Source organism: Ceratosolen solmsi, unplaced genomic scaffold (assembly GCF_000503995.2).
Source record: "Ceratosolen solmsi marchali unplaced genomic scaffold, CerSol_1.0 scaffold56, whole genome shotgun sequence".
NCBI lineage: Eukaryota > Metazoa > Arthropoda > Insecta > Hymenoptera > Agaonidae > Ceratosolen > Ceratosolen solmsi.
Genome location: NW_011948425.1, coordinates 1,962,834 through 1,989,705, shown reverse-complemented (window position 1 = coordinate 1,989,705; position 26,872 = coordinate 1,962,834). Strand labels below are relative to the sequence as shown.

General features: G+C 43.8%; 1 protein-coding gene across 1 annotated transcript in view; it reads right to left on the bottom strand.

The window, feature by feature from the left end:
• The window catches only part of LOC105362802 (homeobox protein abdominal-A homolog), a 103,798-nt gene that overhangs the window by 24,603 nt on the left and 52,323 nt on the right, over positions 1–26,872 (bottom strand). Inside the window, exon 2 of the mRNA XM_011500292.1 lies at positions 4,316–4,717. Within this exon, the coding sequence (XP_011498594.1) occupies positions 4,407–4,717 (311 nt within the window). The 3' untranslated portion in view covers positions 4,316–4,406. The remainder of the gene's footprint in view (positions 1–4,315; positions 4,718–26,872) is intronic.

The following is a 26,872-nucleotide window of genomic DNA, read 5'->3' as shown; positions in this document are numbered from 1 at the left end:
CTTCACCACCAACCACCAAACCAGCAGCCACGGCAGATCTTGAGCTCAATCGTTTTCGCGCTGCGGCACTTTTGTTGAGGGTAAGGATTATTTAGCATGCAGCGGCTTTGCAATGTCGGTGTCGGCATCGGAGACCGTAGCAAAAGAATCAAAATACAGAGCGGACATCTCTATAGCAGGGGCATTTACCCGTTGGCTCGAAGGTAGACTGAAGTGGAGCGAGAGAGATTGGAATTGAGTCGAGAGAAGAGGAGAGAAGTTGTATATCGCGCAAAGAGATAAGACATTAGCATGAAGTATCGCAAGGTGCGAGCGAGCGAGTCCCAGTCATCGCGAGATGTATGTAGGTACATATACAAGCCCGGTCGTGTAAATTATATCGAAAAGCGTATAATGGAGGCCGAGAGTCGAAAATACGATTCTTATCCGTCCCGAGCAATTGTGCTTTCTTATATTTGCTTGCAGCTACGAACGATTTTGATGATTATTCTTATTATTCTTTCAAGCTTTAACGATTCCGCTTTGATTGCGCGCTTTGGCGTTCAAGATGACGGAAGAGAAGCTCAAGTGCGTATTTATAACGCCGGATCTTAAGCTACGACGTAAGTCAGCCTATAACTAGCCGAAATATCTCTCTCTCTCTCTCTCTCTCTCTCTCTCTCTCTCTCTCTTTTACTCTCTTTTACTCTCTTTTACTCTCTTTTTTTTTACAAGTCTTTCATCAAGCTGCCGAGAGTTAAGAGTCTTTATTTTTAAAAACATCTGGGAACGGCATTTTACTTCCGACGCTGCTCCTTCAGTCAAGGACTCGACGAAAAGGTCTCGCAGCCATATAATACGCATGCGCGCCTTGTTGAGATATAACCGAAATTATCGTCACTCATTTTGCAACCTAATTAAGCCTTCTTGGATATCGTATTTTAACGATGCGATATACGCAAGTAATAATTTGCTTGAGATGCAAAAAGAGAGCAGGAGGGAACGAGAAATGACTGGCTCAAGTTTTTGTTGGCGCAAGCTATATGAAGTTGCTGATATGTTTATTACATTATTAAATGCCGGCGTGTAAGGATAAATATAAAAATGTACCTTATTTTTAACTGAGATTGAGCTTTTCTTTATATTTATTAAAGGATCAAAGACTGTTATTTTTGTATGGCAAATAAACTTCGCGGATGACGGTTTAAATGTTTAAGGTGCTTTTAAGGGCATCTTAATTGGAAAATTCAGTATTTGAGATGCAAGTTTGATCGTAAAGAATATAGGCGCGTTCGTATGGACTAATCGTGTCTTCCCCAATGCTCCCCCCTCCCGCACCCGGCGAATTCTATAAGCAATGGCCGACCATGTCTGCTACATTTATTTCTAGCGCTGTGAATTTATGAATTTACGTCCGTTACGGTACCACTTGTAATATTACCCATTGATTTTCTTCTTTTTTGTTTGTTTTTTGTTTTTTTTTTTGTTTTTTTTTGTTTTTTTTTGTTTTTATGTAGCGGAGCCAGAGAGAAATAGTAAGTGTAACTGAAAAACTTGCAGAAATATAAAAAATCGCGTGAGACTAGCAATTAATTTAATATTTAAACGAAAAAGTCCACATAAAAGTAAAGGAATATTACTTTGCGATGAGTTTGTGCCATATATTTAAAGATATATATATATATATAGATGGGGGGGGGGAGAAAGGGAGAAATATCTCTGAAAATACGAGATAGAATTTTAAGTGTGTTTGGATGTCTTGTAGTAAGGGAAAATCGCGTTACGCGTGGTTCGTCTTTTTTATGACTCTAGTTCAATATTTTCATCTAATGGTCGTCCAAGGGTCCTTCGTTTTTCCAATATGAATTGGCGCTGACCGTAAAGCAAAATATGAGATAAAAACTAGAAAAACCAAAGAAAAAAAATCTGGAGAGAAAAAAAAAATATGAAAACAGTGGAAGGGAAGTAGATAAGACGCAAAAGAAGGTTATACCTAAAGATTTTTTACCTGGCGTTTGACAAAAACTTTCTACTTTCTCCAGGGATATGAATCTATTCCTCCCCCGCCTCCTCGCCATCCCATCGCCCCTAAAAAAACAAAAGAACAAAAAGCGAAGGACGATGAAAATATTTGAATTGCTTATTATTAAGGCACATAACGGACAAAGATTCTTAGCGAATGCAGCGAGTGCGCGCTTTGCAAATTTCAAGGAAAAAGACGTGCCTCCTGTAAAAGTACGAGGCAAAAATAGAAAATGCGAATTTTTTTTCTTTCTATTTTTATTTCATACACCTTGAGCCAACCTTCGACTAATTGTCTCGAATTTGAAGCGCCGAACTAGTTCTCTTTTATGCGAGAAACGCGATCGGATTAATACAGCGAATTACAAAAACGTACTTACGCGCGGTCTAGCCTCGTTGGATATTCAGTGTAAAGTCATAGTCCCGCGCGAGCGGAGGACGCAAATTTACAAGCAAAAGCTGCCATCAACTCCCAAGTTTATATTAACAAACATGCCTAAAGTTTGCAAAAACGAGAATGAAAAACCAGAGAAGAGAAAATAGTAAACGATGCTACGGATACTCTCGTGGCTGGCATCAGATAACGCAAGATTCTTAAATTTGCAGGTGAAAATCGCTTGCGCTAAAACAACAGACGTTTTCGCTTAGCCTGCGAATTTTTATTCAGCCGGTTGGTTCGTTGCACCTATCGACTACTCCAGTTTCTTGTTGCGAAATTAATTTTGCCGCTCATTAGAACATTCGTATAATGCAAGCACCACTAGCTAAAAGCCAACTGCTGCACGGCTTCCTAAATTAATATACACTTCTTGCTAACGAGGTACGGTTTTTTTTTCTTCCTTTTTTTTCTTTTGATCTAAGGAGAGCGTTTGTTTATTATAAGCGCGCTCTCTTATCGCTTATGATTTTGAGAAATCCAATTATTTCCGTTAATTACAACGAGCGCGGGCAATTAATAAATTATCGCATAACTCATATGGAAGAGGAGGGCCGTCGCTAAGGTACCCTACCATGAAAGTCCATGCCGTTTCGCGTGGTTTAAAAAAAACCCGCTGTCGGTTAATGTTCAAAAGAGAAATATCTCGTGCGGAGCTGGGAGCGAGTTTCTTATAAAGCATTGGCGCGCCAATGAACGTGTTTTCAACGTTTCCGTTTTGCGAGCGCGCGTACGCAATGCCGAGCGAGCCGCCTTCTCACGCGCGCCTCGGTGCGCGTCTCGCGTGCGTGCGCCCCATCCTTAGCTGACCCCTCGAGAGCCCCGCTCCACCACGGACTCGGGACGCCTTTTCCATCCGAACCGTCCCTGCCCGCCCATTGCCATTGTGCGGCAATGATAAAGATCGCCGAAGACGAAATCGGGAAGGATTGGCCGACCGTTAACGGCTCGGCTTGTCGCGTTAGTCCGTAGATAAGAACTCTAGTTTATCGTTATTGCCGCATCGACTTCTTGATTAATTTTTGCTTTTCATTTCTATTACTCTGGCCCTTTTATCAAACCGGGCACCGGGCTTATATTTATAGTCCTTCGCTACTGTCTAATCGATTCTACGTAGATGAGCCAGAGAGAAAGAGAGAGAGAGAGAGAGAGAGAGAGTGAGAGAGAGAGGGAGAGTGAGAGAGAGAGAGAGAGAGAGTGAGAAGATAAGACGGTGACCGGAAGAGAGTCTCGTTAATTTTCAAATCTCGTCTCGATCGCAAACGAGATGAATCGATACCTTATACGAATACTACCTTTAATGAGCGTATATATTCGATTTCTCATGTACCCCCCCCCATCCCCCTATCGCCCAGCTATACACTTTTAAAGTCTTTTTACGCGTAAATTGTTAACATACGTGATATTTAAATGGCAAGTTTCGTAAATTTTTCACGAGTTGGCATAATCGTATGATAAGCTTCGGCGTCTCTTACGCCTAATGCAAAAAACTTAGCTCGTTAATTGGATCTCCTAAATTACATGGTTGCGTAAGTTTAGTTCGAACAAGTGGATTGGGTGGCTGAGTGTAGCAGTTACGCTTACCAATCGGCTGATGGAAATTACATAATCGGTCGCTCGACTTTCAACTCGCGTCGCCTCGTCTCCACCCATCAATTCTGAAATACGCCGACATTGGCATTTTAGCATTGAATTCGCCTAGTCAAGCTGGTGCGACGCTTTCCTAAGTCGTGATACTGGGTCGTCGGGGTAAAAAATGCCTCCTAAGCGCAAATTACCGGCACTTTCTTGCCGAGGTTCACTCCCGACTAATGCCCCACCCGAGTGCGCAACCTCATCAAGAACATCAAAATAAACCATCTCAACGGCTAGGCTCACCTTAATACAGCTGTGTACACTGGGCTGCTAGGAGAGGGTGGTGCGGGTTGGCCGTGGGGTGATCGGGGGGGCTCCGGTGCAGGGCGTACCCCTAGTTGCCCCCGTCGGGGCCACCCTGCTGTTGATGCGCCGCCGCAGCCGCAGCCGCCGCCGCCGCCTTCTGCGCCTGTGCCTGCTTCTCCTGCTCGTTCAACTCCTTGATCGCCTGTATTTCCTTCTTCAGCTTCATGCGCCGATTCTGGAACCAAATCTTGATCTGCCGTTCGGTGAGGCAGAGCGCGTGCGCCATCTCTATTCGCCTCCGCCTGGTGAGGTAGTGATTCGTGTGGAATTCCTTCTCGAGCTCGAGGGTTTGGTAGCGCGTGTAGGTCTGCCGGCCGCGTCTGCGTAAGCCGTTTGCTCCTGAAAGCAGAAGAAAAGGATGGGAAAATTAGTGGCGCGAGTCAAACGATAGGCGAGGTTCGATAGTGGGTAGAGCCGCTGATGACGCTCGTCTCGCGTTAAAACGGCCTCTCGTTAACGGTCCTAAAGGAGCATCGGTGGAGGTATTCGATTCCATCGGGAGCTTTTCTTTTTTCTTTTTTTTTTCTCTCTTTTTTACTAACACCTCCCTCCGTTCCTCGGCTTTTGCTCTAAGCCCTTTACATCCCCTACTTGATTGGGGGGGGGGGGGGGGGGGGAAAGAAAAGCTGTTGACTCGCTGTAAAAATGCCGGTGTGAATAATGTCGTGTTGCTTATTGGCTGCCCGAACAAACACCCGGGCGACAGCATCTCATGGACCTTCCGAGAAAATCGGGGAAGATCGGTGGACGGGACCCGTGCCCGCCTGGGGGGGGGGGGGGGGGGGGGGGTAAAACGAGAAAGGGAATAAAAGAAATCACGCGTCCTCCTCCCCGGTTATTCTCATGCCTAATTTGTTGCTATATTTATGGCTTCGAGGTTAACCGCCAAGACGCGTTGGCGTATTTCGTTTAATTCCAAGTTTGAATTCAAAGCTTTCTTATTTTGGCTTTGCTGATCATTGAGATTCGTCGAGTTTATTTAGAGTATAATTGAAACACGATAGCTCCCTAGCTAGTTAATTATTTATTAGTTCTCGTGTGGACATTTTGTAATAATGCGACAATGGCTTTGGGTGTGAATGAAAACATAGTCAAGCAGAGGTCGATGCAAAATGCGAATTAATATATTTGATAAATTAATGTAATTGTGTTTATTTTTTTTTTTTTTTATTTTCAGCTCAATCGTATACGTGCCACTTCATTAGACATGACCTAATCATCGGCTGCTAACCGACTGCCCATTGGTATTGCACAAGCAGAACGTAAAAAATGGACACGGACTTTCTATTACTTTTCATAATGGCAATGCTCGGCCAAATGTACAAAACCGCAAAAACACTAGGTAATCTCGGCCGAGAAAAGTTTAATTCTATCCGCGGGTAGTGCGGTGTGAGCAACGAAAGCGAAAGGAAATGAATGGAAAAGAAAATAAAATAAGCAGATCTCGTAACTATATTACTGCCGAAATCAACGCACCAATAGCCACGGGAAGTGCCGACAGAGAGAGAGAGAGAGATAGAGAGCGGGGTAGGGGTAGGGGTAGGTGGGGGTGGGGGATGGACGAGGTAACCGCAAAATCCTTGTAACGAGATCGTCTATTCGACGCCATAAAAATCGTGGCACATATGGGAGAAACATCGAGACAGGCCAGCAGTCCGGGATAGGTGTAAATGTCTTGGAATAAAGTGGAAGCGCGCGAGCTGAAATGCGGGACGAGCGTTGGTAAGGGAAGCTGAGGAGGTGGGAGATGGAAGGAGCGGCTGTGAAAAAGAGAGCGGTAGAAATGTGCGGCGTTGGTCGTTGTATGGCGTGGCTGAAGGGCCACTTGGGTGCAGTAGCGAAATAAGCCCCATCGGGTAGAGAGAAGAGAGCCGGGCTCACCTTATCGGCCGTTACTGCCTCGTAAAGCGCCCGTTTCACCTCTGCCACCGGAGAACGAGAGGATTCGGCTAGCTCGGTTTAAACGACGGGAGAGAGTGGCGAGGGACTGACAGAGAGAGAGAGAGAGAGAGAGAGAGAGAGAGAATAAACCGTATGAGTCAAGTAGTACTGAGAATCCACCGGCGGCGCTTGTAGTCCATGTAGACTATGGAGAAGGTTTTACCCTTTCATAGGAACCTTTCTATTTTGGAAAATGTACCCGGAGTTGTACTGCGTTTATGCTGTCTACTCCATTGAATTTCTACTCTCTCTCTCTCTCTCTATCTATCTATCTATCTATCTATTCTGACCTTTTTTACCACTGCTATTTATGTCATTTTCAACGTTCATTTTCGGTTATAATTGATAATTGATAGTTAGTTAAGCATATTTTTACGTAGTATTAACGAATATTAAAATACTCTGGTAAACCATCTTAATAGAGTATTTGTTGGAATGTCAATTAATGGTGTTTTCAACGTCTATACGATATTTTTGTTTCTTATGTCGGACAATAATTTATAATTTGTTATTTTCAAAAAGACAAAATTTCAAGACCACGCGATATATGGGGAAAAAAAAAAGAAAAAAGAAAAAAATTTTGTGATATAATGGATTTTCAATTCGTATCCTGGCAATGGAATAGCGCAATAATGATCTTACAATAAAACATATAGAAATCCATAATCCGAAGAATATTCTCTTATCGAATCATCGTGGAATTAAAATTCCAAAATACAAATGGTTTTAGTTGCGTAACAGTAGTAAATATCTCGATCGGATTATCTTGTAATTACTTATAAGCCCTTATTATCCTCGGAGAAAATGCGAGAATGAAACTTAGTTTTTGTAAATTGCTCGTGACATAAATCTTAGGCCAATGAATTTTAATTCAAGCATTCTAAATCATGCGTAGGGATAAGTAAGACCGAATGGAAAATAATTATTCTAATAATTTCAGGTACGACGAGAAATGAAAAGAAAAAAAGAGAAAAAAAAAATAAGTTAAAAATACTGTATAGGTTTGTACCTCTTACTATGCTTTTCCCATTATTAAATCACATATATCAATTGGCTCGTAAAGGAAGGGAACCCCTTTAAAACAATTAATTGCCAGCAGCCCTGGAGTTTCGTAGCTGGAGAGGGACTAGAATCGGAAATCGGCGAAGAACTCAAAAAGCAATGGCCCATTACCCCGACTAATATACCTCGTGATTCGTAATTTAACGAGGAAATTACGAAAATGTAAATCGTGCACTCGATAAAAATCCTCATCCCGCTCGCCCTTTCGAACGCATCCAACCACCCACACATGCGCGCGCGCGCTAATATATCGATGAGCCTCGCGGCCGCGCTCGTAAAAAACAGCAACGCGTTTTGCGTCCTCCCGCCCCTCGGCCAGCCGACGGTCCAGGCGCACGAGGACTCCCGGCATCGAAGTAAAGAGGGTTGATGAGGGGAGGGGGGATGGTGAAGGGGGAGGTACGTAGGGGATTTTGGCGCGTAGAAAGGCCAATGAGTGCATTATATTGACAATCGTATGCAGGTCTATGCGTTATTGGCAGGCGAATATGGGCGATATTGGGAGGGTGGAATGCCGCGCGGAGCCATTGTGCGAGAATTGAGTGGAATTCGCGTGATATCGCATGTACTCTTGAGCATTCGACATTCCGCGCAGCGAAATATTACAAATGAAGTGGATAGCGGTGCCACCGGTGTTTATTATCGCTGACCAATGACGAAGCAATTGATAGCGCCATACTTTCCTTCACTACGCGTTAAAAGGAATTCGCATCCGGGCTGACTTTCTGGCATCGTTTCGCGTCGCGATTTCGTGCCAATTGTTTAGCGCTGTAAACATTGATATTATCGAGCGAAATAGCTGATTATTAATTACACGGATGCTTAGAGTTTCGTCCAGTCTGAATTTGCAAGCTGTGACTAAAGTTACGCGTTGTATGAAAAATTTGCATTTATCACGTTGTTTTCTACGTTTCTGGCTAATGTGAATATATTTATATTGATTATTGATTAGCCGTTATTCATGAAACTCCAAAGTCAATTTAATATTAACGGCCATAAATAAAGTGATTAATAATTGGAACGCACTAAGGGGATAAAATAAACGATTCGTAAAGTATAATTGATAATATGAATTTGTATGGCTATTTGAGAGAGGAGGTAAAACAAAATGCTAATATAAGAAAGCGATTTCGTGTCCAGAAGATTATCATAAAGTCGTATTTATAAGCGTTATTTGTCAAAGTTTCATCTCCAGTCCTGAAAGATTGTTGAAGAGCGTAAAAAGGGATGGAGTGTCGTAGGGTAAGCCCGACTACTTCCCTTGGTTTCCCCACTTATATATATATATATATATTCTCTCTCTATCTCTCTCTCTCTCTCTCTTTCTCTCTCTGTGTCTTATTTTCTTTCGAATGGGGGACCATGGAACGATAGACTCCGGAACTTATAAATAAAAGAGGGGCCCTCCCAATTAAACCGTTCCCATACGTCTCCGCAAAGTAGAAAATGTGACAAGCATACCGCTACCACCCTACTCTTATATTTCTTGGGAGCCTGGCTTACACCCTCCGTGCTCTCTCTCTCTCTCTCTCTCTCTCTCTCTCTCTCTCTTTTGACTCGATACAACCCCGATCCCTCTCCCCCTCATTTCTTCTGTCTGTCTATCTGATTCTTCTAGCGAGCGCGTAGTTGGCCTCTCGCGGGAGCGGCAAAGCGCAAAGTTCAAGCCCTCGCTTACTACGGTGGGTAACCGCTTGAGCGAGGATAAACAGGGCGGGGAAAGGGGGATGAAAGGGAGAAAGAATAAACAGCCCGAGTGATAAACGGAGAGAACGAAGCGAGCAAGTATCGCGTGTCCTCGTGGAATCGAGGGATCGAATGAATTTCATGCTAAACTCGCGAGGCGTTGTCGTCTCCTGTAGGGTTGAGGAAAACTGAAGAGAGAAGAGAACGCGGGGCGGAGTAATCTATGTACCATCTTCCTTCTTTCGGCATTATTTTTTGCTTTATGCGCGCCAGGACCTCGCCGTCGGCTTCCTTGCGTGCGAGGAAATTTCTCGCGGTGTGATTGTGGCCTAGGTGTCGGGGTGTGCTCGCGCGTGTGTGCACGTAGATGTGGCGCGTTCGAATAATTCGCTCGAGCATTAAGCGAGAGAAGCTTCCCCGTGGCTTTACGAGCGGTCGTTTGCCGCGAAAATGGGCCCTGAAGAGGGTTGATATCGCAAACGATTACGGGATAACTACTGAAAGTCAATGTGTACACCATTTTTAATACATCACATGTAAATTAATGGCCATTCGAGGCAATCATTATATGGGGCGTTAAATCTTTTTATGCAAAGTCGAGTTCAATTTTTAAAGCGGCGGACGCTTTTATCGACGACGCCTGAAATATTATAATTTCAAATGGTGAAATCGACTTAGAGAAGCGATGCAGCCTCCAATTATTTGACCGGGCTCTGATTTCGTTAAGTGCGGCGCAACTTTCCGCGCATGTACTTGGACATCATTTACATAATATTACGATTAATGGGGGACGAAATGAGTCACAGCGTTTTTTTGGAAAACATGGCTCGTCCCGGCAAACCCCATTATCAAATTATTAAACCAACTCAAAAAAAGGACGTCTCCGACGCCTTCGATGTTTCGCCACGCCCAGAAATATCAAACCCTTCAAATTGTAATTAGTTTAAAGAGAAAGAACGCGCGAGCGCGCGCGCGTTCCCTGACGCACACACGGATACACAGACCTATGCTATATGTATTATGATAACGAGACGAGAGCTGATACCAGATGCGAAATTCTTTAAAGTGTTCTCGGTATGGTTTACACGAACGTCGAAAGGGAGGGGCAAATGACAAAACGTAGAAGCGGGCGCACGCGTTCTTCCTACGTCTAACGTCTTACGTCATTTTATGTCGTACGTCTGTCCTCCAATGAAAAGAGAATAACAAGCGGTGCCGGTGATAGGGGAAACAAGCGTGGATGAGCTCGCCGCTAAATCTAATAAGAGAAGTTAATACGTTGATTGGTGGTGGGGGAGTTATCAGTGGCCTGTGGAGTGATGCAGCAAGTTTCCGTAGTAAATTGCATGGAGCCGAGCACTCGTACTTTTTCCTCCTCTCTGTGGACCACCGTTTTGCTTCCTTCGATAGCGAAGCTAAGGGAAGCGTGGAATTAAAACGAATCATACAGCTCTGAGAGCCAATCAAATCAAAGTAAGTGAATTGCTCGTAGATGTAGGAACATCGAGTAAGGGATTCACGTTTATGTGCGTGCGTGCGTGAGCCTCTGTGCGTGTACGTGTGTGTGTGTGTGTAAGGCGCGCGCGCGCGGAGATGTGTGACGAGAGAGAGAGAGAGAGAGAGAGAGAGAGAGAGAGAGAGAGAGAGAGAGATGACGACGACGACGACGACGACGAGGATCCTCTCACGGGTATCATCTCGGAAGTCAAGGCCGCGATGTGGGACTGACTCCTAGGTACGCTTTTGACTACTCGAAAATTAACAACGGAAACTGCGTCACTTGATCGCTATCGTAAATCGGACGATCGCACGAGCTCACGAATTCTCTTGGCTGCGTGAATTAAGACGCACTGGGGATGAAGGCGGGATCCTCCCGAGCTCATCCATCTCCGTCGGCTTTCATTATACAAGATATTGTGTGTGCGTTCGCTCGGCTTGGCCCTACTAGATGAAGTATGTTTTTACTGGCGCATGGAGAATTGATCCGAGCGTGTGGCAATTACATTACCGGATAATGTTTAGACGGTAGATTTACGCTGCCCATTCCGTCAATATTTCAATATTTCCATTGGCTTTTTCGCTTTGCCGACTGCGTAAGCTATTAAATGAATTGCGCTGGCGGGAAAGATATTCTTGATTCGCCATTAAATTTGTTATATCTTCGTTCTCGATGCAGATGAAGAGAAAGAAGACGATGATAATGATGAAGCAGAAGAAGAAAATGAAAGATGCCGATGACGACGACGACGACGATCAAGAAAGAACATTGTATTTTTAAACGCCTCATGGGCTTTCGGTTATTGTAGTTGATGTAATTATAATTTTACCACGATAAATTTAAGCAATACTTCCGATGAGATTATTGCATTACGCATATCACATTTATATTTGATTTTGTCACATCTATCACAATTACTTCAACCAATGTTTTCTCATAATGGACTTTTCAATTTACATTTTCTCTAACAATAATATTGGTTTTCGTTTATATTTAATAATGCCAAGAGTATTTTAGTGCAGTTCTTAAACTGTATATTAAAATTCATGTTAATTAATTTTATCGCGCTATCATTTTTAACTAAGAGACATAATTATTTTGCGCTAATTGATTTAATTAATTAACAAAGTAAAAGAAAATAGTTCCGATAATGAAATTTTCTTCATAATTCAGAATAGACTTTATGCTATTTTGACATTTTTAAACAAATACAATAAAAAAAAATAATAATACGTACTATCTAGAAGTAATAATAGTAGTAATAACAATGAAAATAATAATGATAATGATAACGACGATAATGATAATGATGGTAGCAATAATAATGTTTGTTAAATGAAATTCGGAATTTCCTGAACTAGGCGAAGTAATGCAATGGACTGAAAGTAAAAGTCAACTGTTATTCAAGCATACATTTAAATATAATTTCGTTAAATTCTTTTTGAAATTAGCAATTTACATTTAGTATAGCAACAAAAACAAACTTTTAATTAGCGAAACTTATACATTCTTACGATTTTTAAATGCATCTCAGATTCCATTATCAAATTAGAGGATGAAACTCGTTCGTTTGCAAAATTTCCATTCCCATGCAATACTAATTTTAAATCGCGTCCTTTTGCAAGAAAAGGGCTGACAGTTAAAAAGGAAAGAAATAAAGGCACTCGCAATGAGGCTCATTGAAAATACCATTGTTTTCACATTCATCGGTATATCGGTTATTAATATAATAGAATTGAAATGTCTTCATCGTACTCTATCGCTCGCTATTTAAGCCCACCCTCGACCATGAATCTCCTCTCATTTCGCAAGATGTTTGCACTCACTAAAGTCAAAATTAAGTATTTTCTTAGTGCCGGAAAGTCGTAGCTCGAGAATCTTTATTAGTGCGTTACAGACCGACATCGATATGCAAAGCTCGGCTGTTTTCCCCTGCGCGGCCCCTCTCGTTAAAAGGTCTGCGCTGCTCTTCCATTCGTTTATTTCCTCGGCACACCCCCGCGCATACCGGCGACACCCTCACTCCTTTACGTATTTATAGGGAGCGCGGCATTACATCAGAGAAGAACTTCCACCCAACCCAACCCCCACCCCCTATCCACTTAATTCTTCGCTATTCACCCGTTACCCCCACCACGTGCAATCTCCCCCCCCCCTACCCGCTACCCGCTACCCGCGTTACCATCCCGCTTACAACTCCTAACCTCCGCTCAAAACCATCCTTTTCCTCTTCCTTAGTTAAGGAAGCAAGAAGATACCGCAGCGGTAGCATTGCCTACCTCGTTAACTCCGTCGTAAGTTATTAATTACGCCTGACTAACTGCCGGCGCTCCAGCTGTGCCGCAACGCGCGCAGCTTCGCCTCGACGCTTTCCCGAGAAAGGCGCGACCACCCTTTTGTTCCCCTCCTTAACGCGAACTTTCTTTTGCCTGGGGCCCTGAAGTTGGAGGGAGATATAACTTTCTCGCGCTTTTCCGTTCCGGCATGGCGTGCTTCGGGGGACTGGACCGAGTGGCAGTCACCGCGACACGTACGCCAGCCACTAGGGCGAAACTAAAGGGGGCAATAAGGAAAGAAGCGCTTAAATTAATAAGGGCTACTTCACTTGGCTCTCTCATTTTTCTCCAACTCTCGTTCGCGACCGCTTTAATTAACCATGACTGGGCTGAATTAGGCTGGCTGAAACGAGCCGAGGGCTCGCGACTCGAGAACTTCACTCGGACACGCCTTTTTACGAATCCTGCGCTTTTCGGATTAATATTTGTCGCGCAAACGAGGACCAAATCGCGCAAATGTATGAATGTCGTTGGTCGTCGTAACGACGAGCGAATTAATACAACGAGCCCCGAGTTACAGTAGCGGAGCGCTCGTTTAAGCTAGAACGGCTAGAAGCTTACGGCTTCTTCATTAATACTTGTCGCTCCTCAATGGTTTTTAATGCCATAGTTGGAGCGCGATCAATTACCTTAAATAAACGTAAAATTTTACGATATTCCGAGTTTATTTTAAGATTTATATTAAATGGCCAACCCCGTTCTTTTGTAGCGCTCGAGAAGAAGCGACAGCGTGGAACGAAGCACGAGAGAAAGCTGCTAAAGAAAGATAATAACTCTCGTCTGTATTTCTTATTCTCGTGGATGAAGCCGATACGGGAAAGAACGAAAATCCCTCTTGCTTTCCTTCTTGGGTGTTACTTCTTTTTTCGGAAAGGCCGAGAGAATGAGCGGATGACGGTGGGGATGGGGGATTGGTTGGGTGGTTGGGTGACGGGCGACGGGGGATTGGAGGAGGTGGGAGAAGTAGGTGGAGGAGGAGGAGGAGGAGGAGGCGGAGGAGGAAAGTTTAAAGACGCGAGGGAAAGAAATAGCTAAAGGAGAAGAGAGGAGAAGTATGTGGCGGAGAAAAGGGAAGAGAGAGAGAGAGAGAGAGAGAGAGAGAGAGAGAGAGAGAGAGTGTGGCGGGCGAACTCGAACGCGGGCGCGTGGTAGGGGAAGAATGTAGCGAGAGGGACGCCAGGCAGTAACTCACGCCCCCGAGAGGATTACCTACCTTAGCTCGCTCGGGCCGTGGCAGTAACGGCGGCGGGACGGTGAGGTGGAGAGGGGACCGGTGGAGGGAAGGAGAAGAAAGGAGGAGGGCTGAGTGAGGCAAGTTGAGCTACGGGCTCACCGCGTAGCTACGCGTTTCTCATACCGAGTGTCCCCAGCCCCCTTCCTCCGCCTCACGTCCCGGCGGCTGTCACACTCCCTCTCCCTCTTCCCACCGCCACGTCCTACCGCTCCCGCCCCCGCCCAGCTATCTCGAAAACAAGAGTTTGTAGCGAACGGCCGATAGAGACGGAGAGACCTCGCTTATCGTTCGTCCTTTCCGTCGGAACAGCGGCTCTGGGTGGTAGAGCAGGACGAGGACGAGGTCCCGCAGTACAGACTTACCGACACGCGAGCGAGTTTCGTAGCTCGCGGGGATCCAACGTGTATGTAGCGAGTAATCCCACGTCTGCCGAATTATCGCAATTACCGGGCTTTCCCGCACCGGCCCCCCTAAAGCTCACGGCTTTGTCGCCGCCGTTTGAATCCGGCCCCGATTATGCCTGTCGCCGATGTTACAGCAATATTTATATAACGCTCGATAAACAATTAAGAAAGGGGTAGTAGGACTGTAGCGGTGGTAGTAGGAGGGTGGCGGGATGATCGTAAATCGTGTAATTGCTGATAATATAGCGAGTGAAATTTAAATATCTTCGGCCTGAGTAATATGAGCGTTAATTGAAAGAATTAAGTTCCCAGGCTTGCGGGACGGAGATCGTCCTTGGAAATTGGATTCGTGCATATTTGGGCGGCCGCTGAAAGAAGTTGGCTGAAAAATTTTTCCCCGTCAAATGGCTCTCAGTAGTCACCCTTGCGCGTGTGAATATCCGCATGGCGAAAACGCTTCTCCCACGAATATTCCAGACAGGTTCTCTCCATTCTCTCTCTCTCTCTCGCTCAATCTCTCTCTCTCTCACTCTCTCTCTCTCTCACTCTATCACGTTATTCTCGCTCAGTAACAGCTATTTTCGCGAGGTGTCTCGACTATCAAATGAGGCCGGAATAAAAGCACGGAGAAGAGAGAAAAATGCCGCGCTCGAGACTACTTCGACGACACCCAACTTGCCGTTATATTTATATTCTCGAAGGTGAATTTCCAAAGATACGAACCGGAGATCGACTCGACGGCCTCGAGTCGTGGAGGAGGTGCGCGCAGCGTAAGTCGCTCCATTCCAAAAGAGTTGCTTCGCAACAGTGGACTTAACAGAAAATGAAATCTATCTATTTACGTAGTGAGAGTGGGATCGATATATTTCGCGCGCATACTCGAGACTTGAAGTGGGAAAATTTATGCCTCTTGGGGAGGCGTTGAAGTGAATGCAAGACTCGCTTTTCCCGGATTAATATGCGATGCTACTGATATGGTTACTCTTGCCGGGATTGTTGATTACAATTGTTTGCGCGCTGATCGAAATGGAAGGTAATTTAGCGGATTGTTTAATCCGTCATCGAAGATATCGATGTATAAAATAAGTATTATATATATATATATATATATATATATACTATATACTATATATTTAAATGGAAGTACGTGTTTATCAACATAATCGTGAGGCATTAGCTATGCGTGTCACAAACTTAAAATCTTGTTATTTTAGCGCCATGAGAGAATCGTGCTTGAGGCACTTAAATCATCGATTCTACAATGTTCAAAATGGAGCATTGCCTACGCAAGCAAGCCCATCGTCTCTCGATTCTCCTTTATTTTCGGTTTTGTTTGCCCCGTTAAGCCGTTTATATACTTAAATATTATTATTATTATTATTTATTTTGTTTCATAAAACGTCCATGGCTTTGCAAGCCAGGAGTATCGACAAAATTCGTCCATTAGACCAAAACCATTAGATTTTGACTCTTGTGCAACTAACGGCCCTACAGAGAATAATAATATTGTAATTCACAGAGTTGGGAAGAGTATTTTTACATGTCGCACTTGCTGTACAATAATTTACAATTGACTCCTGACGCTAAGAGGAATCTGGATTAGAGGTAAGTTAACATGTAGTGAAAAGTACGTAAGGCGCGAGAACCCAAGTCGAGCAGATACTTCATTGCCTGTTCTGTCGACTCAACCATTTTTACATTTGGCTTTCGTAGCGCACATTTGATACAATTACATTCGTCTGTTACATCAAAGTTCTAAGAAAGTGCTCTTAGCTACGAGATTCGATAGATGCCAGATAATCAGTGATACGAAAATTTTATTCGTTCGTTCCACTTTCGTGCGAGTAGATAAAGTGTAAAATAGTTTCTCCTCCTCGACGACAGCTTTCCTCGACCATTCAAATTATGTAAATGAAAAATTCTTTTAAGCTAATCTCGTTTCAGAGTGATAGGTACTACGTGGAAAGTGTATTTGTTCCATTAGACGTACTGGAGATACCATTTTGTAAAAATAAAAAAATGCGACAAACGTGCTTTTAACTCGTGGTTCGTAGTAGTTGAGGCATTTATTTATTTTATAATTAGGCGTAAGAATAATCGTTATCAAGAAATACGAAGGAGAGTCTAAACGAGTCGATGATATATGAAATTTAACATATTTAAACGTTAAGTCACTTGGACGTAGTAGAGCCAGCATACTTATGGGTGTGTCCGGATATAATAGACATTTACGGGGGCTACGACATCATGTCAGCATTCAGGCGCCATAACTCGAAAATACCAAAACACCAGAATTCGAAAATTTAAGGATGTTTTAAGGATTTTCGAGACTTTCTTAAAGATCCCGAAGTCTCGAATTCCATCGTATGGGTATAATTAAAATAAAATAAAACAAAACAACAACAAAAAGATAACAAGAAAAAAAGATTGACCACAAATAATTGTAAATTGTTTAGCAGAATAATCCAAGGTTTAACTGCAATTTAACCTTTGGTAAACGATCCTTTCACCTCGCTCTAACAGAGTTTTTCCACAAAATCGTAATCCGACAAAAGATTCTAATTGTCCTTGCCCATCTCATTCCACATCTACCTATCTAACGTCGTAAATGTCCTCGAGCGGCATGCTACGACGCAGTCAAGCATTCGCAATATAAAATATTGTAATTAATCGGTTATTTTAGTTTCATCTAGAACGCCCTAAACGCCAAAATAAGGAAATAGAATATCAGAAACTAGCGTCGGGCGCCCGATATAACCATTGGAAAGCTTGTCTCATCGCCGCAGGCCACGCACGTCAAGTCCTCGTTTCTTCCGGGAAATGGCACTGGGCATCAGCTGGCACATTGACACGTGGGATCGAAATCATTCCATCGCTATTCATCGTAGCATTTAAATCGCACTGGCGCCCGATCGTGCGACCGACGAGGAAAGCTCAAACCCGACTCCCCTGCTGTCCGGAAAAGCATATCCTCCTGTCCTTCCCCGAACACGACTCAGCCTTCCTTCCCCCTTTTACGGAAAAAACAAAGAAAAAAAAAAGAGAAAAAAAAGAAAAAAAAAGAGAAAGAACAGAAAAGAAAAGAAAGATGAACTAAAGAAAGAAAAAAAAACATGTCGCCCGCGGCTATAATTACGACGGCAAAATGCGACTCGGCTCCTCGGCGCCCGAACTGCTTGACGAGGGAGAAAGTCAACGGGCCCGGAAATAGCCCCTGTCTCACAAACTCTCTTCGCTTTACTCCCCAAGAAATCCAATGGACACGTGGTCGTCCAACGGAAGGGAGACTGCTGAGTTTACCACACGAAGGAGCTACGCTTGGCTAAGAATGTGGCTGACTTCGGCGGGGGAGGTTGGGCGATGCGACACAACTGGCCTCGCCCTAAGGAGGGCGGATGGAAGCTTCTTCAATAAGAAGATATCGATAAAGGCGGAGGAGGCGACCGTTATGAATGTGTGCATATGTCGATTGACTATGCGTCCGGCTTTTCTCCAACTAAAGAACTCCTAGGTCCGATCCCACCACAGTGTCTCCTCCTTCTTTCTCCTCGTGCTCCTGCCGACGATTCCGCGGCGGTGGAGGCAAAAAGGATCGGAAAAGGGTCGCCCGTACCTCCTTTAATATGGAATTATATTGCGAACGCAGCCTGATCGTTATTTCACGTATTGGCTGCTTGTAATAAGCGTTCCCGCTACACGGAAACATGCGTTTGTTTATTACTGAATGGTACCCGCGACTCGATCGCGACTCCCTTGACTTCTGCCTTCTTTGTAACGTCGGCGTAATATACGCGAAACGCGCTGCGCTTTTACTAGTTGGATAAACAAACGATCCTGCTTACTTATCCCGGCAATTATTTGCTATCCAAGCGTGCCAACCGCGAGCTAATTTATCGCCCAGTGTTTATTTGCCATCAATGCACATTGGCCATAGCACTACCTCCCGTTACGGCACAACGTAAAAACTGCCGCGAAGCTTACGAATTGATTACAAACGCGCATTAAAGCGGTGGCTGACGAAAGGTAAGGCGGTTGCGTAATAATTCAGCGGTAATACTTGTAAAAGAGGGATTCTTGTTGAGCCTGAGGCCGTTTACGATTCGGCCTGGCAACGGCCGTTTGCGCCCGGACGCCATGACGTTTTTGTGCGCTCTACGTGAGTCGCCTCTCAATCGGCCAAGGAAAGATCGGAGAAGGATCGTATGCTCGAGGAGGGCAAGCCGCGCTTAATTCCTCTCCTCTTGGATTTCCACCTTTTACGCGGTGTTCCGCTCCCTCTGCCATAATTACGATTATTATTTATTCACAAACGAAGACGCGACCGCCTACTTTTTTGAATAATCAATGTTTCGTTAGGACGTTACGACCGCGTTATTGATTCAGTTTCTTCATATTTGTACCACCGCTCTCTCTCTCTCTCTCTCTCTCTATCTCTCTCTCTCTCTCTCTCTCTCTCTCTCTGTGCCTCTATCTTCAGCTCCACCTTTATCGCCGTAGCGCCGATTTCACCGAGCCTCTAATCACAGAAATATTCAAGTACTCTTAGTTTACGTGTGCATGAATAGTCGTCTTTCTACTGTCAATTTACATTCGATCGATATTCACGTCCTTGACAATACGACGCATCTTTCTTTCTTTTTCACGCCGAGTAAACAGGCAGGAGCACGCGCTCGCGTATAAAACGGGAAATTTCCCCAGAGGGCTTCCTATATTTCATGCATCCCCTTGTGGAAAAAAGTTTTGCTTCGTCGCTCGCGCCTCCATTTGTTTCACAATGGCGTCTTACATTATACATATTTTGTTCATAGTTGCGCCTTACGGATTCTTTGAATACCAAGATAATCATAATAAATTTAAGAAAAATTATTATTTACCTCGATGTATCTTGCACGGATCTTAATCAATATCCGTCTTTAGGATGAAGCTAGAAATTTATGATGAATCAAATATATTCATAGACTGTTGGAATAGTAAATGTGATAAAGTATCTAATAAAAGTTTCGTAACAATGCATCGAAAATGTCGTGAGCCTTATTAAAAAATTTTGTACGGTACTTACTTATTCTACTAGAAGAATTGGGATTGGGTGGTTCGGGAAGGGGTTATGGGGGAGGGGAGGGGGGAAGCAACAAAAAGAAGAAGATAAATGTCTATAATTCTTAAACATAACGGTAATTCACTACATATTTTACCACCTATGATAAAATCATTAGATGAATCTTTAGTTATTTATTTTAGAAACGGAGCTCGAAACCAGTCATAGATATTGGCTGTCACGTCAGGTTTTTAAGATAAATATGATAAAATAATCTTAAATAATGATCGAAACTACAGTCATAAGAATATTTCAAGAGAAATAGTTCTTTCGATATTTTCCTTCTTTGGAATATCGTATATCATCGTTACATTCTCGCTTAACCAAGAATTCTTTCTTGTCAAACTAAATTTTATACTACTCCCACCATGTTTGCTCAATATTCAAAAGTTTGTATAATTATCTAATTGTACATTATCGATCATTTATTTAAGCGATAAATGCCTTAGATGGTTAAAGTTGATGAAAAATTAAAAAAAAAAGAAAAAAGAACGGCGTATTATATTATATATTCGTAACTGTGCCTCAAGTCTCTAAATTTTTCTCCCAATGTAGCCAAATACATAAATAATTCAAATCGTGTATTTTTATGAAGATTTACCTCACGTGTTCAATCACATTAGGTGACATCTTGTCCATTTACAATGATAGTTTTAATGTACAATGATAAATTCAACACATAAATCCCTTCAAATCACAAGCGTTTAATTTTATAAAAGCAAACTTATTTGCGCTCGCGTATGCGCTAGCGCATATATTTATTTAATAGTGTGTCCAAGTATGGAATTAGAAAAAGCAAAGAGTAAAAATCGTCTTAAACAAACTCGTAACGTCGAAAATGGCAATGACTTATTATACAAATAATAAAAGTGCTAATTCAAAAGTTGTAGTCCCGAATGTCGTTAGTAGCATGATTTTCAAAAATCCTAATTAACGCACGATGCATCGATCGTGTTTTTGTTTTGTTTTGTTTTGTTTTGTTTGTTTTTTCTTTTATCGCCTTTCATTTATCCCCCGTCCCGCCATCTTCCTCCCACATGGTATTCGCGTACCGCGCGTGCACGGGTAGACAAAAGTTTCTATCGAGGTCCTTCTTCTGTGATTCAAGACCTACGCTTCGACCGCTACTGTTCAGTCACTGCTCGCTCGCTATCCTGGCGACCATAATAATTATGCAAAGATGCAACGGTGCATCTTGCGCATTTCGTAGCAAGGCGAGAGGGGGCACGGATTAAAAGGAACGAGATACGAGAGAGCGACGACGAGGGAGGAGGATGAGGAGGAGGCCAGGAAAAAGCATAGAAGAAGGCAGATGTTGGTTGGAAGCGCAAGGCAAAAGGAGCAGGTCGAGGTAGATGGTGGAGAAGATGGCATGCAAAAGAGGCTTTCGTAGGTAAGCGAAGCGAGCCGGTTGTAAGGCGACACCTTGCCGTCCTTCTCAAACCCCTCCCCCTCCCCTACCTCCTCGTTCTTCTTCACTCTCGTCGGCCTTTTCTATTACCTTTTTCTTTCTTTTGCCAGCTCTTCCCCTTTCTCCGCCTTGATCTATACAGCTCGACCATCCCTTTACCTCATGGCGACACTACGCTCCTTCTTTTTCGTCTAGTGCGACGCCTTCTCTCCTTTTTCTCAACAAGAACAAACGACAACCAAAAACAACAACAATAACGACGACGACGACGACGACGACGACGACGAGAATAACAGCAGCAGCAGCAGCAGCAGCAGCAGCAGCAGCAGCAGTAATGACAAGAGGGATGAAAACGATGAGAAATCCTGTGAAAGGAGCATGTGATAAAAGTTGTGCCATTATAGACCGACACTCAGCTTTTCCTTTGGATTTATTGGTTTATGTATTTCCTCATGTTTTTTTACACCTTGTATTCGAATTTCGAATGGGCCGATCAATGCGATATCCTTTTTACTTTCTTCCGTGTGTCGGTTTTATATGGTGGCCAAGAGGGAAATACCAAAAACAGGTTGTTTGAATATGGAAACGATAATATACGAGGGACTACGCTGGCTTGGACTTTATAATACGCCATATAAGCGCACGAGGTGGAGGTATGCCGCTAGTTGAAAATTTTTAATGAAAAAAAAAGAAAGAAAAAGAAAATAAAAAATGACAACGAGAGCGCAACGCTATTGCTTACGGATTTCTTTATCCATGCGAATATTAATAAATCGCGTGCCTTAATAAAGCACGTCGATAATTCGCATGCGCATGGGGAATAAATAAGCGCGCGCGCGGAACCTCTAACGTGAAATCTATCGGGAGGTTATCTCTCCTGCCAACGAGTCACCTTAAGAACCTCGACCGGGCGTTAAAGCACCACTGCCAGCAGCGGAGTCTCGGCGCGCGAAAAATAATTCAACGCTCGACGATCTGACCAGCACAACGGCCGGACTAACTAACGCGAATACATGAATCACGAGGCAGCTTCGCTACGTCGACTTTGCCTCGGTAAAGGAATATTTTTTACGAATGGTCGGATTTTACCGGAGCCGACCGAAAATAAGCCGGGAGTCAAAAGAAGCGAGGCAAGCGAGCGTGGCGAGGTGCCTCTCCCGCGTGAAAAGGGAGAAAAACGATCTGGCGAGAAGTAAAAAGGCGAGGAGGAGCAAAGCCCTCGAGTATGTACAACATTCCATGCAGGTGGGCATGAGAGCGGTGCGGGCAGAAGGGCTTGGGGGAAGGGCGCACGCACCACCCCGTATAACGAGAGAGAGAGAGAGAGAGAGAGAGAGAGAGATCTGAGGCCATCGTTCGTCCCGCTCGCGCGCACGGCCACGAGCGAAAGTGCGCAGGATACATTGGTGCGAGTACGACAATGATGACGCGCTAAGGCGCAGGAGGATGGCCGGGACTCGAGCGGGCGACCGAGTCCACGCTGGAGTTGTATATCTACGTCCTAAAAAGAATTCCAGAATATATTTTACATATGCTTTATTGCCGCCTTATTTCCAACTCTATACCGTGGCTCGCTCGCTCTCCGCCAACTCCACCAACGGGCCTTTCTTCTCTTTTTCTCCTCTTTGAACATTTTTTTTTCCTTCCGCTTTATTCTCTTAAAGTGCCTGCTAAAATCCTGCAGATTTTGTGAAATTGCTCGTTTTTAATATTGAATTGGATGTGTGCCGCCCACACTTATCGTAGTCTAATGAATCGACGTCAGGATCGTAATTGTCAAGTTGGTGCGAGGGTCGTGACCAATTGGTATTGCCACAAATGGTAAAAACGAGGTAAAATAATCGAAAGGTATTTCTTAAAATATTATTGAAAAATAATATTTCATATGGCCGATAATTTCATAACAAACCCATACGATTTTGTATGCATTAACCCAACTTGATATATGATAATAATTATTTGCGACCAGCTATAAGCATAAAAATGAAGGTAAAAATGTTAATGACGGTATTTTGATGATGTATCTGCAAAAATAGCGCAGCTTTCAATTACCGTACGAGAGAATAATCGATGCACGCTTTATGAAGAATTGCAATCAGTGGTGAATATCGAAGGAACGATAATCTTAGGACATCATACGGGCTAATAATTTCGAATAACAATTCCAAATAAAAGCATATGATGTTTTCCCCCGCTCGACTTTACTCGAGTACATCAAGCTGCAATTAATCAATATGAAATAGATAATTGGCATTTCAATCGCATAATGGGTAAGTTACACTCATCGAATTCTGGAGAGCTACAGAATGTAAAGAAAAAAAAACATCATTTATTAGTTGAAAATTTACATTTAAATCTCATAAAGCAGTTGATGGATGACCACTAATTTTATGACATTGAAATAAAAGCAAAGATACGCATATCTTTACTCTATAAATCTCTCACTTCTATCTTCTTCCCGTTGTGAACGTGTACGAAGAGAGCGAGGCAAACGGATAAACGAACACACACGGGGAATGCCTGTAAGAGAGAGAGAGAGAGAGAGAGAGAGAGAGAGAGAGAGAGAGAGAAAGAGGGCGCGCGCGTGTGTGTATAAGAGAAAAAAGTCATTGAGCAAGAGAAGGACGAAGAAGTACGCGCACCACTCAAGCGTCCCGTAGAGGAGGAATCATCTCTTGCCCCCACACTCCCCATTCGTCCGCCCCGCAACGTTCAAATTCATTTCCAATCGTATCTTACTCCTCTCGGACTCCTCGGTTCGCTCCTCTCGGGGCCTCTTCACGAACAATCTCGACTCGCACACGCGTCACCTGTTCCAAAGATACGAGTGGCCACTCCGAGGCCTCTAATTTCCATCGCGTGTCGCCCATCTTTCTCCCGCTCCTCCCTGTCGGCCTACCAGTGCCAAACCCCTCGGGGGACTCTTCACCCCCCCCCCCGGCCCATACACCCTCATCGTCACATACGTCGCCCGCACATGGCGCAGTCGGTGACGAACCAATAAATACAAAGCTTCGAGGCTTTTGTGAAAGCAAGAAAAATGCCACAGGTGTTGGAACAACAACGAGACCTGTGTAACCTGTTGCGCTACCGCGTCCTGCACCTGGATTATTTTCCTGGTCCTGGGATTGGTAGCGAGAAGCCCGGGCGTATTACAAATATGGCATTTATCATCGTTATGATGTATTTATTGCTCGACGATATCACGGGATCGTGGTCTTTGAATGTGTAGACCCCTGCTTGAGAAATATTAAGAGATTTAGACGAGTGTTGGTTAAGTGGTTTGCGTCATGTAGATCATTATACATTACAAAAGGAGTTTCCATCAAAACTCCGCTGTTATCACCGTGAAATTTATTTCAACATTTGAAGTATAAGTGCTCGGTGAACTTCATTTACCCATTTAATTAACGCTCGTTCAATTACTCGAGCTAAATTTAATCGACTGGTTGAAATAAAGTTGGGAACAATTAACGCGTAACCAATAATACCTCCTATTAATGTAATCAGAACAATCTATGAACAGTAAATGCCAAGAGTCTTAGTTCATTGCGAAAATACAATTTTATCGAATGATTATCACCGGGACCACTTGAAATGGAAAAATCCATCAAATGTAAATGCATATATTGCTTAAATTCAATAAAAATTGAAAAAATAATTAATATAAAATAATCGCAATTACGGTCCTAGTAAAACAACAAGCTGGCTGAATTCATTCAAATTGGGTGCAAATTGTTATAAGAAAAGTGAGAGAACGAATGCAAAATTGCAGAATTTGTGACAGGTGCAAGTGCAAGTTTTTAGAAGGAATATCGATCATCCCCTCCTACATTTGGCATATGATTTTTCATGTAAAACTTGAAGAAAAAAAAAATGACTAATGCACTCTCCTCGTGGCAGCTTCAATTCACAATCGAGCACCTTAAGCACATTGAAGGCTAAGAATATTTCGAGCGATGGTACAGTAAGCCGTTAATTAACGACGGCAAGATAAATATTATATCTCAATTGAAACGGTCGAGTAATAATAATCGGATCGGCCGATCGTGTTAACGGCAATTTACGCGCGTGTTCGTGAATAACATATATATACGCCAAGGAATAATTCTTCGCTCATACGACTCGTGTAAGCCCCGCCGCTGTTATTTATGCTTTGTCAATGAGCATTTTTGCTTTTGAATCGCCTCGTTTGCATAAAACGCGAGTGAGTACGAGCTGCTCCTACGAACGGAAGTTCATTTAAACGGCTTTGCGCCCGTTTCAGCGAAATGAGCATATAAAGATGGGCCGGTCGGCCTATTAATTACTCCGTAACCTCCCGCCACGGCACCACCGACTTCCCTCTTAATCTCACCAGGGCGTGTAGATAGAGCGAGGTCCTTTACGGCGAAGAAAATGGCCGATCGGTAGAAAAAAAAAGTGGCAAACGAGCGCTTCACCTCCGGCCTCTGATAATCTGCGCAGGCCGTGGTGCGATATAGCTAGTTTAGCGGCTCAGAGATTGGATGTAACGCGCTTACGAGGAGCGATCCTGGCTCACGGGAAGCTCGGCGGCTACATTCTCGCGTAATGACTTAACTTGTGTATACGAATTAACAAGCACGGAATAGATAATTTGATGATTTCGCCAGCGAGTTCTGTAGGCGGATTATACAAATCGCGATATGACGGGCCTGCGAGCGAAATGTGAGCCGTTGAGAAGAAAGCAGGTCGATTGGACTGAGAGATATAGACAAACACGGACAAAGTGTGCTTTGACTATCTGTCTGTCTGTCTCTTTGTGTGCGTGTGTGCGCGCGCGCGGTGATGTGTGACGAGAGGGAGTGAAAAAAATATCTGTGTACATGTACGCACGTATGTGTGAGGAGAGAGAGAGAGAGAGAGAGAGAGAGAGAGAAAGCGTGTTGCGATGGAGAGGAAAGGAGGGTGCGAAAGATTGTGGAGAAGCGAGATGTTCAGGCAAAAAAAAAAACAAGAAAACAAAAAAACAAAAAGAAAAAGATGTAGGAACGAGGGTATAAGGGAGAGTTAGCGTGTGTATTTTTGTAAAAGGCTATAGTATTTCGATTCACAATAACAACTCATTCTCTCTCATTCTCAGATGGAAAAATGATTTTTTTTCCAATGTTGGGAAATATGAGGTTTCCGCTTATTCGAAAGTACATTAGCGCGATGCTCGACAAAAGTGTTTGCACGATTCCAAAATCGCGGCAAATACCTATCGAATAAACAGTCATCGTAATAACGGAGAATAATGTTCCCCCTCCCCCGCCCCTAACCCTCGCCCCTGGCATTAAAGAGTAATGGCCTTTCAATGGCTGTAACGCGGAGGAAAAGCGGCAACAAGTTACGAAGATATAAATGAGCGGTTTGTAAACAACGGACGTGCACTGTAAGAGAAGAGACGCGAGGAATTATTGGTTCAACCTGTTTAATGGCAAGTTTTCCACGGCTTCGACTCAAAGTTAACAGACTCGGCGAGATGATGAGGCGATACCGAGCATTGGCAATGGGGAAAATTAAGTGCATGAGAGGAGTGAAGGGGGCGGAGGGAGGGTGGGCGAGAGAGGCCAAAGATAAAGAGAGATATTAAAGTAAGTAAGGAGTGCAAAAGGGAAGAGCGCGGGAGCGAGGGCCGCTTGGAGAAAGAGGGCCGGGAAAAAAGACAGAAGGGCAGGCCTAAGATGGAACGAATCTCTCCCGCGCTCCCAAAGACGCTCCTACAAGCCCCGGGGGGCCCCGCGGCCACGCTTATCGCCAACGATCACGAGCCGTAGGTGGGGTGAGCCGGTTCCGACCGCTCTTTCCCCACGCCACCCTTCCC